The 15,892-nt window shown below is 45.1% G+C and overlaps 1 protein-coding gene across 1 annotated transcript in view; it reads right to left on the bottom strand.

Annotated features, from left to right (window-relative positions):
• Window positions 1-1,995: 1,995 nt before the first annotated feature.
• The window catches only part of fam131ab (family with sequence similarity 131 member Ab), a gene marked incomplete at both ends in the record, with an annotated part of 17,830 nt that continues 3,933 nt past the window's right edge, over window positions 1,996-15,892 (bottom strand). Inside the window, 5 exons of the mRNA XM_079165831.1 lie at window positions 1,996-2,660; window positions 3,981-4,112; window positions 9,493-9,672; window positions 9,765-9,858; window positions 15,317-15,456. Of these exons, the coding sequence (XP_079021957.1) occupies window positions 1,996-2,660; window positions 3,981-4,112; window positions 9,493-9,672; window positions 9,765-9,858; window positions 15,317-15,456 (1,211 nt within the window). The remainder of the gene's footprint in view (window positions 2,661-3,980; window positions 4,113-9,492; window positions 9,673-9,764; window positions 9,859-15,316; window positions 15,457-15,892) is intronic.

Below are 15,892 nucleotides of genomic sequence, written 5' to 3'. Positions count from 1 at the left end.
GTTTTTTTATTTATTCTTCACAGCACCGGTAAAAATTCAACCTCCAACGAGAGCTCAGCTCCAGCACACACTGTTTTAAAGGGAATCGCTGCATTGGAGGGGCTTTGGAATGGATATACAGGGCAAGCTTAAGAAAGCTCGCTGACATCTTACAATACAGTCACACACACACACACACACACAATTTCACACACACACACACACATTTTCACAAATCGCAAACATGGGGACTCGCACGTTGAGGCTTTGCTAAACAGTCAAACATTAAAAGATGGATGCGGGGACTGAATCTGTGCTTTAATTATTCGTAGAAAATAACTACGCACACCAGGCTTTTTCTACACAAACACACCGAAAAACGCACACGCAAAGCGCACTCACGGAGGATGAGAGACGAGTGGTGTTTATGGGTGATGCTCTGGTCCAATGGGATTTTCCTGAGTTGTATGAATGACAGTCCCGCTGGGAGAACCTCAACAGGGCTCCTCATACCCCCACGGAGGTGGGAGTTCCTTCATGTGTCACATAAACAATGACATTCTGCAAATGTCATGAAAAAGGAAATAAAAAAAAGAAAGTATTGAGTAAAAAGGCAAAGCTTTTCAGGAGTTCACGTGAGAGGAAAGAAAGAAGAGCATTTTGAATTTGTCATGACAAATGCTTTAACAAACCGTATCACAGTATTCTCTTTTGAAATAAAAACGTGTTTTGTTCACATTTGTATTGTTATTTTCTTTTTCTTTTTTTTCCCAGTAAACTATATCACACAGTGATAACGAAGAAAAGGAGAAAAATCTACAGCCACATTAGCTTCGTGCAAAAAACCACATACACTGGCACGCCGCGTAGGCAAAGAGATCAAAGCAAGACAACGCATACAAAAATATAGAAAATCTTCCGATGCAACGTCGTCTCTTTACAGAAAAAAAAAACGTTTCCGTCTTTTCCGCCTGCGCCGCTTTCTGCCGATCGCCCGTCACCGAAGGGTCACTTCAGGAACATTCGGTTCGTGTTTGTCGTCGTCGCTGCTGTTGTTTTTTTGTTTAAGACAACCCAAAGTTCTTGTGTCTTCCACGCAGGAATCCACAGAACCTTTAAAAATATCCGGTAGCTATGGTTGTGTCATTATGGCAGATGTCCATCATAATGACGTTTGGAATAATGTGAACATCAACATGTTTGAGTGATAGAAAACTAGTACAATAAAAGCATATCATTTCTGTTATATCATCTGTGACAAATCTTTTTCATTTATAAACGTTTGTTATTTTTAAAATACATACTATGTCCTGTCACTTTTGAAGACATTCCAGCATTTGCTCATAATTGGTAGTGACAGGATTAGATAGTTTGGCATACTCAGCAAGCCATGCCCAGGAGGATGCTATTTTGTCTCTTGCAAAGGAGGGGAGGGGGAAAGGGAGGGAGGGAGGGAGGTAAGGGCAGGTCCCAGGACGCAGTGTACGACCCTCCCTCCCATGGGAGAATCTGGGGGGGGGGGGGGGGTTATACAGGACAGCTGAGATTGCAAACCGTGCTCTAGACCCTCTCAGCCCGTCGATTTCAGCACTTGCGACACACATGCAAAGATAAGTTGAGTTTCGGACTCATTCTGTCTGCTCGGTCGGTGGCGTCCCGTTTTTTTTTTTTTTACAGTCGCTCCGCCGGCGAGGACGGAGACGGAGGCCGCGTCCTGCGTGCGTCCTTCCCCAACGAGGTGCTGTCGCTGGACTGATGTCCGGCTCTCACACCGATAAAAAAGATTGTTTGGACGCCTTCAAAGAAAAAATAGAGTCGATACATCGAATGGGGGACAAAGCAGTCACGAGGTGGAAAGGAGGAGTTGAAATGCTGCAAGTAAGGCAAAGACGGATGATTTATGTTTTAGTCTTTGTGGGGGGGGGGGGGCAGCATGCACGGCAGTTCAAACATTTCAGACGCCATGGAGGAAAGGGGAGGTTGTTGCAAAATAAAAGAAAAAAGCGCTTGGAGGGATTAAACACTGTTGTTGGGCTCTCCTGCCCTCTCCTCCTCCTCCTCCTCCTCCTCTTCATCCTCCTCATCCAGAGACACAATCCCGGAAGAGGCCACGTCGGAGACCCTCCTGCGCGGGTCGTAGGCGGGCGGGTACTCCGCTCCCTCCGCCTCCACCTGGCACACGGTGCTCTCATAGTCCTTGCAGGGGGTGTCGTCGTCCTCGCCGGGTGACAGGTACGTGTCAGAGTAAGACATGGAGTAGCACGGAGAGTCCTGACCCCCGCAGGGCCTGATGCCCCGCCCTTCCCCGCCCAGGCTGTGGAAGCCGCAGTCCCCGCCTCCGCCGCCGCGCCCGCCCTGAGCCGCCCGCTGAAGCCGGGCCAGCAGCAGCTCCTCCCCTCCCTGCAGCGCCGCCAGGATCTTGGCGGCGAGCTCGGCGGCGTTGCTGTAGGAGTGGTTGCCGCGGTGGCCGCCCAGGTCGCGCAGGAGCGGATGGTGGTCGTCCAGGCTGCAGAGGCTGGAGCCCAAGGTGTCCGGGGAGGTGGGGGAGGGCTCTCCGCTGCCTCCTCCCTCTCCGCCGCCGCCTCCTCCTACACCCTCGCCACAGGGCCCTCGCAGGCCCAGGTGTTGGCAAAGCTGACTGTGGATCAGGTCCTTCAAGTAGGGCGGATACGATGACACATCTGGAGGAAAGGAAACACACTGTGAGCATGAAGTCATGCAGGAAGAAGAACATCGACGAGAGAAGAAATACGAGATCGAGGTCGTTTCCTGTCGGGTCACCGAGAGGTTGCAGCATCATCAAAATCAACTTGCTTCTTTCTAGTCTTTATTTATACAATTGTGCCCGACAAGAGTTCCATGCTCTTCCACAGATCGATAGCAGTAACACAAGAAACGTAGGGATGCACCAGCAAAAGGCAGGAGAAGAAGCCTGCTAGCTAACAATCACATGATGTAAACAATGCAGGTTTGTTAGTCCTCAAAAATGTTTTGCTGAATGTGAACTGAATGTAAAGTCAGCTCCACTGGGTGCCTTTAAGAAGAATAGGTTTGCTCTGGTTTGGCAACAGGAGCTCAAACTCAAGTTTTTTTACTGCTAAATGAAATGACTGAAAAATAACGGCAAAATACCATTAAAAAAAGAAACCAATAAAGAATTGAAGGTAACAGGACGTGTTAAAAAACCCTGAGTAAACAGTTGTATTTACCGAAATATGTCAACGAGAAGAAGGAAAAATACCAGCAGTGGAAAATCATGAGAAAGAATAAATCATGTAACGTATGTATTAGAAAGTGAATTATATATAAATCAAAGGATTTCTTTTTTTGTTGTGAAAAAATGCTGAAATAAAAAAGAACAAACACTTTGATGACAGTAGTGATAAGAAACCAGCTGCAAAAATCTAACTGTGGCGTGATAGAGAAATGAATTATCATCTTTGATTTTGCACATTTTGTCCACCACAAAGTCTTAAATAATGGGCCCTCAGTGCGAAGAGTTCGAGTCCATTAGTTTCAGATACGGGCCGGCTGGTACACGAGAAACTCCCGTCACTAAATGGCCTTTCATCCAGAAAGTAAGAAGCCAAAAGATGAAGACGGAGAAGCAACACTGAGCAGAATGTTATTAGCTGCAGTTCAGGTTATTGGTGGTTCAGTGTAATCAAGATGAACGCTCGGGTGCACACACACACACACACACACACACACACAGCCATGGTCAAATACACTCTGTGTATTTATAACCCGCTCACACACCATCCTCACACAGACACTGTCTCCGCAGCAAAGGAAATGATATTAAAGTTGCAGGAGGGATATCAAATTGCGCCGAGGAACAAAAAAAAAAGAAAAAGAGAGGATGAAAACTAGGGCACTGGGACAAGGAAAGATACAGGCAGAGAGGAGGGTGAGGTATTAGGAGAGAGAGGGACAATATGAAGGAAATAAATGGGATTTAGCTTCAGTGTGTGTGTGTGTGTGTGTGTGTGTGTGTGTACCTGTGCTCTGTGTGGTGGGCTCGTTGGCAGGCAGAAAGTCCTCGTCGTATGAGTCATCGTTGGACTCGTCGCCGTCCACAGACGACCAGGCCCTCAGCTTTGCCTCCGCTATGGCAAACTGCTCTGCAACACCTGCACGCACACACAAACACACACACATATATATATATATAAATATATATACACTTAAGCTGCACATGTACACACAAAAATACATGGTTGGCTTGGTAACAAGGAGGCAGCGGTCCCTCGTGCCTCCGTGTGGTGTAGCTGTTGGTTTGATTGGCGGGTCTGAGTGAGGCACAGAGTGCAACAGCGCTGTAGTGTTAGACCGGACGGAGACAGACTTCCCATTACAGTCAGAGTTCTCTCAGCGCTCGTTACGGCTGCTGCACTTAAAGATGGCTGCGTTTGATGCAGAGGAAGTTGGCAGAAGACAGAAAGGCCTCAGCCAGTCTTTGACAATTTACAGTGTTGGTCTGTCTTTACGGTTTAGTCCACTTTATATCCTGGATGGGGACAGAATGTTAAATGCATCACTCTGTGTAATGCTCTCTAAAACAACACACCCACTAGCCAAAAAAAATGACCACATGGTTAAATCAATACCTTTTACAGGGGGAACACAAATTAAACATTACATGCTTCACACAGATTTATTGTATTTATGGTAGAAATCAAATAAACTGTTTGCAAAGCTCTGTATTTACAGGGTTTATCTATCTGACTGTGCACGTACATGTGACACCACTTCAACTGCTTTTTGTAGCTGGTACACACAGTAGCCTAGATAATCCTATCAACAATGTATTCAAGTAAAACGACTAAAAATATCATTTTCAAGTCGCAAGGTGTTGAGTTGAATGAGCTGTATTCCTGTCGTGGTTATTTGCCCTCGCCACTATAATAATAAATCACCATCATTTGCAAACACACACATATAAGGCCACAGAGAGGACATCAATGTGTGTGTGTGTGTGTGTGTGTGTGTGTGTGTGTTTCTGAGGTGACTCAGCATGTGTCAGAACCAATAAGGTCCAAGTGACCAATCGCCTTCGATCATCATCAGGAGCTGACCATTCAGAGAGTAACACTCCCTCTCTCTCCCTCTCTCTCTCTCTCTCTCTCTCTCTCTCTTCTTTTCTCTTCATCTCTGCCTCGTCCACTTTGTATTCTTTCCCGTTCATCCACTCTCTCCTGCATCACGTCGTCCTTTTTCTTCCCATCGTCTCTCTCAATAAAACGCTCTATCGACTCACCTGACTCTCATCGTTCCTACAACGTTCGCTTCTCTTTCACCCGTTCAATCTCCCAGCCTTGTCCCTCGCTTCTCATCTTGATTTCTATCTCTCTGAATCTCTCTCCTCAGTCTCATTCTCTTCATGTCTCTCTCTCTCTCTCTGTCTGACTCTCTCTGTCTGGTCAATGCTCAGTATTCATGCGTCGTCTCCCACACAGAGAGAGAGGATCGATGCTTCCATTCATCTTCCACTGTAAGCTGCGCTCTGAACTTTCCTCACAAACACTGGGCACATCCTCCGGCAACTGGAATCGTGCAGGGCAGTCGGCTCTTTAGTTCTCTTTTGAAAGCCTTTTTTCTAATTCCTTTAACTCCGGATGAAAGGCTGTGTTCACCTGCATACATACTTTTTTATGTTACTGACCCGCATGCCCCGCACATAAATGTCTGAAATAAGGATAAAGAGATACTGTACGCCCACAGAGAGACACACAGAGCACCACAGCTGTGCTCGTTTGTCTGTACAGCGACCATGAGAATATAATCATTGGTGCAGAACTGTTACTTGCTAAAATGTCTCACAATATCAGGCCACCCCTGGCCTTCACTGGCAAAATGTCACTCGAAGAGACACGTAACAACGAGGAAAAGATGCAAAATGATCATAAAGAAACATAAAACGACTACAAAAAGACCACAAAAAACTACAACAAAGAGACTCACGACTATAGCAAAAAAAGCACAAAGAGAAACAAAATGACTGCAAAGAGACTCAAACTGATTACAAAGAGACACAAAACCACAACAACAACAAAAAGGAGGCTTAACAACTATAAAGTCTTCTAGGAGAGGTGGTGGAGCCTTCTACAAGTCTGAGCCCAGGGGCCCATTGTCTCATAAATCATCCAGGATCGTTAGATTGGGCTGTTCACTTGTAGCAAAAACATCTTTTCCCAAAACCTAATGCCAATTTGCCAAATTGCCAATTTGCCAATTTGCTCTGGCCACAAACACCTCTGCTGCACAACAGTGCACCAGAAATTGGAATGCAGTCACACACATACACAGATGTACTTCCAGCAGATACTCTCTGTCACACTCTTTTATATACACACACAAACACACACACACGCACTCACACACACACACACACACACACAGTGACATAAGCTCTGTGTCGTTCAAGGCTTGGCAGCCAGTTTCATGCACGACGGAGAGACACTGCAGGATTACCTTCAAAGAATGTGTGTGTGTGTGTGTGTGTGTGTGTGTGTGTGTGTGTTGGCAGAAGTCAGCCCATCAATAGGACAACCCCACCTGTACTTTCAATTCTCAGGATGCCTCCCTACACAAACACACACCATTGTGTTCTGCCATAACTAGCTTGCATACACACCAAATATTCACACTTCACACATTCACACATGCTCGCGTTATACGCTAACATGCCCGCGTTATACGCTAACATGCTCGCGTTATACGCTAACATGCCCGCGTTATACGCTAACATGCTCGCGTTATACGCTAACATGCCCGCGTTATACGCTAACCTGCTCGCGTTATACGCTAACATGCTCGCGTTATACGCTAACATGCTCGCGTTATACCCGAACATGCTCGCGTTATACGCTAACATGCCCGCGTTATACGCTAACATGCTCGCGTTATACGCTAACATGCTCGCGTTATACCCGAACATGCTCGGGTTATACCCGAACCTGCTCGCCTTATACGCTAACATGCCCGCGTTATACGCTAACATGCTCGCGTTATACGCTAACATGCTCGCGTTATACGCTAACATGCCCGCGTTATACGCTAACATGCCCGCGTTATACGCTAACCTGCTCGCGTTATACGCTAACATGCCCGCGTTATACGCTAACATGCTCGCGTTATACCCGAACATGCTCGCGTTATACGCTAACATGCCCGCGTTATACGCTAACATGCTCGCGTTATACGCTAAAATGCTCGCGTTATACGCTAACACGCTCGCTGACATTCACGCAGTGACGCCGTCACCAGACTACAAGGAGAGAGGAAAAAAAGAAGGAGTCAGCACAACTGGCTCCCTGATTAAATGGACGTGCGATGATGTAAGCTGAAGAGACAAGGAGAAGTATAACGCATATAGTTCAGCGTGGTATGGGGCAACCGTGGCTCAGAGGTCGTCTTCCAATCGGAAGATCGGCGGTTCGAGACGTGGCTCCCGAAGGCTGTGCCATCAGCGTATGAATGTGTGTGTGAATGAGTGAATGATGACGTGTAGTGTAAAGAGTTTTGAGTGGTCAGAAGACTAGAAAGGCGCTACACAAACGCAAGTCCATTTACCCAAATGTCTTCCCAACCCTTGACTGCTAGTCAAAGTACACTAATTGAACAAAAGAAAAGAGCGTGCAGAGATTTAAAAATTCTTGCAAGGATAAGACCTCGTTGATGTGTCATTTACAATGAAAGCTTAATAGTACATGTACATGTGACTCTACCATAAATCCATCTATAGAGCTCAAGAACTATTTTCTGTCCCTTTAAAAATCATCTTGTTTGACTCCCTACAGTTGCACATGAACACCTCGACCCAAACAAAAGTCCTGTGAATATTACAACATCAAAAGAGAAACGGAAAAAAAAAGACCAGAGAACAGAGGAGGCCCGTAGGAAAACCGCTCAGTCACGGTGGCACTATAGCCAGGAGCGAAACCTTACTGTGCAAATTAACCTTGAGAGTCTGCATTGCAGGGAGCGAGCGAGAGAATGGGGGGTGGGGGGTGGGGGTGGGGGGGAGAGAGCAGGCGGAAGGGAGACACAGGGTGAGGAAAAAAAAGAGAAAAGGGGCAGAGAGGAACTTTAAAAGAGGGGACGGCGTGAATAGGTTGAAGGGGGTAATCAATAGAGAGGGCGGGAGGGAGTAAAAGATAAGAGGAGGGAGGTGAGCTGTGGGTGAGCGGCGCTCTGAGAGGAGAAGGCCGATAAACGTGGCTGCAGATTCAAACATCTACACCTGGAATCAACACGCGACCTGTATGTGGAAGCTCTATCTGGATAATAACATCTAATCTTTGGATTTTTTTTTACCTGGTATTAAAAAGCAGGGATCTTCTTATCTCGGTTCTGCCCACGCTCTGATTCAGAGAAGGTCAGGAGGTGACCTCTCAACTTCTTGGGAGGATTTTGATTTTAGCGGATCTCAGGAAATAAACCTCATTGTGATGTAATCAGGATTATCCGAGTTCTGTGCTTAACAACACAACAGCTTTGATGAACAGAAAGCAGTGGGAGGTGGTGTCTGAAAGGAGCCGTGGTGAGCGAGTGAAGGGTAGTGTAGGATCCAGTGTTTTTGGGAGCGTGACAGGATGTCTTGGCCTCTGCTATTTGGGTAGATGTTTTAGCCTTTTTGCCTTTTTGCCTTTATGAAATAGTGACGGACAAAAACCATACGGACAGACAGATTGGGATATCCCCAGCCAGAATCAAAGTGGGGGACGTTGCTGTTAAAAGCGTTGCATTACCCATACTACCACACTATTTAGTATGCCAGACACAGATTTAATACATCCCAATACATTGCATGTCACATGCAGTGCGCCAGAAATACCAGGATGTCCTTCTACACACGGTCACATTTTGCAGCATAGACAGCATGCAGATATATGAGCAAGAGGGTCAAAGTTCAAGGTGTCATGTTACGAGGAGGAAGTATGATCTAATTGAATGCATGCATGAAAACAGTACGCACTTTGTAAAGGGCAGCAGCAGTATGTATTACAAGTACGCAGCTTATATGGAGCATATATGTCTCATATATGCTCCATACTAATACACTGGAGTGCCATGTTAAATGCTGTACAGGTTGCATTCACACCTTGCTGAGATCTGATCACAGCGTGAACCAATACAACCCCCAGATGTGGTCCACTAGACCCCGTGAGCATGCATGTTAACGGCAGCTTTAAATGGGGGGAATGGTGGAAAAAAAAGAAGCTTTTTTTAAGATAAATTATGCAAATTCTCTTTTTGATTTTGATCTGCTCCTTATTTACGTATGTTTACATTGTGGTTATGGTTTTTCATTTAGTGGGGATTTCTTCTGTGATCATTATTTTCATAAGCTGTCTCGCCCGAGGTGTGTGAGTCATCTCTTCGGTGTGTTTGTTTTCAACTCATTCGTGCACATTCAAAAGCCTTCTCTCAGCTTAGACTCTGTATGTAGTAAAGCAAGGTTGTGGTTTTTTGTGTGTAATACATTTTGTGCACAAACAGAAGTCTTACCGGCAGCGAAGCGGGCCTCCTGCTCTCCCTCCGTGAGGTCCGAGTAGGACTCGGACGATTCCACGGCTGCTGGAGTGTCCATAGGCCTACACCAGCCTTTCCACTCTATCAGGTGGGCCACCCTGCCCTGAGCCATGGCTGTAGGCTTTGTCACATGGTCCTTCACTACCTGGGAAATACCTGCAAAAAAATAAAGCACGGGGCTCAGCTACAGCATAGCTTTTGAGACGAAATGCACTCGTGAGCTTTTAGGTTCAATGTCGCACACTCACCATGCAGGGAAGATCGCGCTAACGCAGCGATCTCTTGAATGGTGAGAGCTCTTCTTGATTTTGGTAACATTTCAACGTTGTCATCAACATTCACCTGAAATGACAAGAAAAAAGAAGTGTGACTCAGGGGGGAAGAAAACTGGTGCAGGAGCTCAGCTCAGCATGAATGTGAGCCGGAGTCTGAATAAACATCCTGGGACACCCAGTGGTGTCTTTTCACAGAGAAGGAACACCTCTGCTCACAGCACTTCAGCGTACTCTAAAGCCTTAGAAAGTGAAGAATTCTCTCTTTACCCACCTATCAATGTTTTTAAGGGACACAAGCTGTGTGGCAACATCCACGCGGTGTATGTGCGTGCTCGTACGCACACACACACCGCGTCTCATGTCAACCCATTGTTGCTCTCAACTCGTCAAATACCGGCGCTTGCTTGCTCGGTGCCCCTCGGGTTCAGGTACCACTTAGCGTCTGTGTGACGCGCCAAACCTTCAACTGACGCCGACGTAAACCTGTCTGCGTCATTATTGGACAGTCTGAAAAAAAACTGATGTAGAAATAGCACGGACGCAAAAAGGTCCATATTAGGGCTGGTGGGAGGGGCCAAACAAACACAGGACTTTCACCCAGGACACCGCCGTTGAACGTTGAGTTTTGTTACCTAACTTATTCATCTTTCCTATTTCCTCTTTCACATGTGCGTTAATGTGTAACCATTCAGTCTGTCTATGATTATATTTTATTTTAGATTTAGTTTTGTTTGTTCTTGTTCACTTATTTACTATACTTTTTTTTTACCAATGCCTCTTGTAAATTTGCAAATTTGCAAATTTCCCTGATGTGGGACTAATAAACGATTGTCTTATCTTATTTCATCTCATCTCTTACCTTACTAACACCAGTTATGTACTAGAATACTTATTTTGACCCAAACCACGATCTTTATACATGCTATACATGTCATTTTGTTGCCTAAACATAACCAAGTAGTCTTTTTGGGTAGGCAAAGCTACTTTGAAGTTTATTTTGAAATGACACTGTATGCATATAAGAAGCAGAAATGTAAGTTTCCTTTCATTTATTTAGAAAAGACACTAACGAGCGGAAACTGTCACACCGTCCCCGACACGTCCAAAACCGACCCTAACGGTGAACGTAGAGCTTCATAGTTTTGAAGCTTTGAGCCACTTAGTGTCATAATTAGACATGTTGAGAATGTGTAATTATGCAGCATGTAAAATGAATAGTTCACCACTTTGGAAAATAAATCTATTCACTTTCTTTACACATGTTAGATGAAAACAATACCACTCTCATGTCACTCAATTAACATGTTTTATCGTATTTGTTTAATAAAAAAAATCGGGAGGTTCCAAGGCAACTAGCGGAAACAACGACTAGTTTGACAGCCCAAAAACACTCAACTGTTCCTTCAAAGTTACAAATAATTATGACCTAACATCTGTTCAGCTAACTGTTGCCGTCTTACTGTAGGAAACACGTCTGATTGGCATGTTACTTTGCGAGGAAGAGTGGAAACCAAAAGATGAAAAGACAAGAAGTCAATGATACTGAAACCACTGGAGTGGTTTGTTAGATTAGCCTTCTGGCTAATGAGAATACCAATAGTGTGTTGGGGTAACTGAGCTGACTCTGATCAAGTTACAACTAAAGAATCTACGGCTGCAGACGATACGTCAAAGATAGAAGAGGAAGTATCTCTACTTCTACATTAATTGCTGCATGTTTGCATATTATCTGGACATAATCAAGTGGACCTCTCCAGTGGTGCCAGATTTTTCAATGCAACTGAATAATATACAAGTAATAATACATGAAAACTTGTTGAAAGGAAACTGATGATGTGTCCAGACAGCTAGGTACGTGAGTTAACAGAACCAGACCAGTAGACAAAAGATGGAACCCCTCCTTCCTGTCTGTCCTCCGTCAAATCCGTCTCCTCTGTAAAGTCAAAGCACAAAGGGAGTATCGGGTGTTGACAGGCTCCTTTGTCTGCTAACTCTTTTTATAGCCCCACCTGTACTCACGTGGGAACCGGTCACGTCAACACCAAAGGCCACACGCTGCGCTGACGCCACCGCGTCGCCTCTCAATATGGGTCAGCACACTCGGCCGACTGAGCAATTTGATGACGTCTACAAATACAGGTCGAGTCCGGCTCTAGTTTCTCCTGCTTTCATTTGGAAAAAAACAGCTTCACTCAAAAGAGCCACAGTGAAAAAAACACGAGAGGCGTTTGAGCATCGGAGTCATTTTGAACTTTTCATTATTTGGGTCATGACAACGACACAAATCGCATCTGATCTGCATGTATCAGCAGCATCACCCTGACCTTGTCCCCGTCAATTCCACTTAATAGCAACACAACACCAGCCAGAGTAAAACTACAAAACCACAAAATGATCCGTCAGGAGGGGCCCTGCGAGAGCGAAGGGGAATCCCGAAGCTTGTGGCGGTATCAGCGGCCGCCGCGAGGCGCGATAATCCTCTTGTGCCGCAGAGCAGCTCACAGATCAGAGGGAGGATAATCTGGAGGCGACGTGGCACACACGGCCTCCGGGAGGGTTAGAAAGAGATATTGCGTTGGTCTCTAATTAAAAAAAAGAAATCTGATGTCAGACCGGCAGTTAATGTTGTCCACCCACAGCTGAATAAATGTTTTATTTGTTTCCAAATAGTGGCTCAGAGAAATAGTATCAGCATGGCGTGGGAGGATTTTATACATCTCCAGGGATATCCGACTCACACTGCTCAATGCCCCCAAACTTGACTCTATCAGTATGTTCTTCAAGTAGTGATGATATGAATACTCTCTCAGGGACATTTCTACCCTGATAAGAATAAAGTCGTGCTTAAAGAAAACATGTTTTAGTGCACAGGTAGGCTTTAACAGCACAGCTGCTCTGCTGCCCGACTGCCCTGCTGAACAGCAGAGCGACCACAGAGGACAACGAGCAGCACTCGGAGCGGACCGGCGCTTCAGTTTGAATGCCGTAAAACCGACCGCAGCTTCTCCATCTCACAACGTGTAGCACGCTTATTAGGGAGAAGACTTAGTAAAGATATTTAGCCTTCATAGGAATAGTGGCACAAACACACACACACACACGTACATGTCAGGAAGTCGTAATATTTGCGGTCTGGTGAACACAGACAGTAGAGAGGCTGTCGTGATGCTGCTCAGGTTTGAGGCTGACAGACATACACAACTGAGCTGACTTGTGTCTCCCTACACCCACAAAAGCACTCTTCAAGGATTTCAGTATTTTGTTAGAATAAACAGAATGCCACAGGTTTCCACAAGTGGCTATGGTGCATTTATTGTTTAGTTTTTTAAGGGTAATCAAGGTGTCATCACAGCAGAAATCTATCTTGTGTCATTATAACTGTCTGATTGAGTCAAAAATACCTTTTTTGTAATTATTAAACATCAACCGGAAAACACAATAATGCAGACACATTCTGCCTGTTGCTGTTCAGTAGCACATTCTTCTGTACACACACACACACACACACACACACACACACACACACACACACACACATGTGGAAGACATTATCCAAAATTATATGATTGGGTGGAACAGATTGGCGTGATATCTGCTTCCCTGGTGGAAAATAACCTGAACATCCACCTCTTCCTTCTACACTCCATGTCTCTCTCTCTCTCTCTCTCTCTCTCTCTCTCTCTCTCTCTCTCTCTCTCTCTCTCTCTCTCTCTCTCAACTTTTTCCACAATGGGAACATTTCTATGGCAACTGGTCACCACGGAACAATTCCTCCCCGCGCTGCCTCATTCACTGACGACGTCACACACACTCAGAGCGCCAACCGACGGCCCACAACAGCCAAATTAATAACTCCTGCACGTTGCCTCTTCCCTGCTTTCAAATGATGTAGACGTCGCTGCTGATCACGGGCGTCACAGACGAGGCATTTGCATCAGCGTGGGTAAATTAAATCTCTTTGAAGCCGGAGAAAATGTCAGATATCTGGTTTCAAAATGTGTTGCTCCAAAAATGTGATTCCTAAAACAAAATCTGACCAAATACAGCTGATGTTTCTCTTCTGGGGGGCCTGATGTGTAAAGCATTAGAGAACCCGTCTCTCACGGTGCCCACTATTCAATAACAGGCCTGAGTGGCGTGATAGCGAGTATAGTGAGAGGCTGCATCCCATAATGGATCACTTAGGCGCCGCTAATCGTCGCCTGGCTGGCTCGCTGCGACACGTCGGATCCGCACCCAGATGGCGCGCTCTGACGGATAAAAGAAGGCCAGGTGGATTCATCATCATCTCTGTGGCAACTGTGAGCATCCCGTGAACCTCGGCTCCAGAATTTCTAGACGCAAAGGCCGGAGGGTGTTAACTGTTTGGCAACAAATGGCTCGTACTGCAGTAGATTATGACGGTTCATTGTGGATGCAGCAGTCTAACCAAAGAGCCCTCTAAGCCGCTTCTTGTCTCATCTAATATCTTATGAGTATCCTGTCAGTCCATCTGCTTTCTGTGATATGAAACCCCAGAATTCACTGCAGCAGAAACTCAACTGGTGCAACCAGTGGAGAGAAAAACGTGATTCTTCCAGTTTCTTTGAAGTCAAATAAGTAAACAAATGTAAACAGCAGCTGAGTTGATCCAGCCATGCATATGTGAGCTACCGGAGCAACCAGTCTGGCTCTTCAGTATATCTTCAGTAGATTGTGTGTTGGCCACGTTACACTCAGTGACACTGACAATGCATTTGGAAAATCCCAAATTAAAAATGATTTGCTAATTTATGCTGAATGGCTCGCAAATAATTAGAAACCAAGTGGTTAACGTTAATGAGAAACTTAAATGGAGAAAGAACTCCAGAGGTTGAAACACACGTTAATGAGGTAATTAACAAAACCTTGGAAAGGGTTGAGAAAATAATGTTCTGCTTCGTGTGACGAATTACTGAGAGACTGTCATCTTTGATTTGGGTCTGTGTGGTCGAACACTGACGAGCTTATAACACACTGTTACACACATTGTCGCTTGGCTCAAATCTTGAAGTGATATTCAAAGAACATCCAATAGTCTGTGTCACAATAAATACAAATGTCTACAGAGATTGGATTACATTTGTCTTATGAAGTAGGTCAAAACCAGACCGCAGGCTCATTTCAGCATCACAGTAAAAAGACATTTAACATTTATATATTAGCTGATTATGAATGAAATTGCAGTTATTTAACGCTCCTGGTTTAAGAACAACTTTGGGCTCTTTGGGACTTTTTACCTTCAAGCACCTTGAAGTGGGAAGTTGTGTCAGAAATCTATATTCTAAATGAACCCTTTTAAGGTCATACAAATGAGTTAAAAATGAGGTACACGTTTCCACTTGAATGCCTCATTTGCTTGATTTGAATCGTCTTTATTTATTGTAAAACTCTTAGAAACATCAACTGACCCGTGTTTTAATGATTTAATGCACGAGGCCTAAGTGAGCTTAGCTACATTAGCTAGGCTGCAGATTTCACCCAAAAACAAAGGAATGAAGGGGCACCTCGCTGAAGTCCAGTGCGGCCAAAGGTGCTGCCAGAATCAGTCTGCGCGCCAAGCAGGTCCGCGTGTTCCCCAAAAGCGCGAGGTCAGACCGGGAGCTCGCAGCGCTCCAGTCCACGCGCAACGACCCGTCAATGGCCACTGTCAGGAGGAAGAGAGCCACGTGAAGATTACAGAAAATGAACAAATAATAAATAAAAAATAGAAATCATAGTCGCCTCGCTCCAAATTAAACAAGTTAAAATTGATATTTTGACAACAATGCTTCCACTTTAACGTGGCAATAAAACATTGTTTCATAATATATATATAGATATATATATGTATTTATTACTCGAGCAAGAGTAATAAATACATAGCAACTATCCATGTGTTGCTTTAAGAGCAAAGTTGCAGGCACCATGCCATCCAACCCAAGCCTCCAGGGGGACCGGGGCAGCATGAGGGGCGATGACCGTATAAGCGAATGTAATGGTGTCGTATCTCACTGCAGTTTCCCCCAAAGGAAACCTCATTCAAACATTTGGAAAAAAAGGTAATCCACCAAAATAAAATAGAAAAAGAGTGTCTTTGATCG

This window comes from Pholis gunnellus (genome assembly GCF_910591455.1).
Source record: "Pholis gunnellus genome assembly, chromosome: 9".
Classification (NCBI taxonomy): Eukaryota; Metazoa; Chordata; class Actinopteri; order Perciformes; family Pholidae; genus Pholis; species Pholis gunnellus.
Note: the sequence above shows the minus strand (reverse complement) of the source record. Positions and strands in the feature narration are given on the sequence as shown.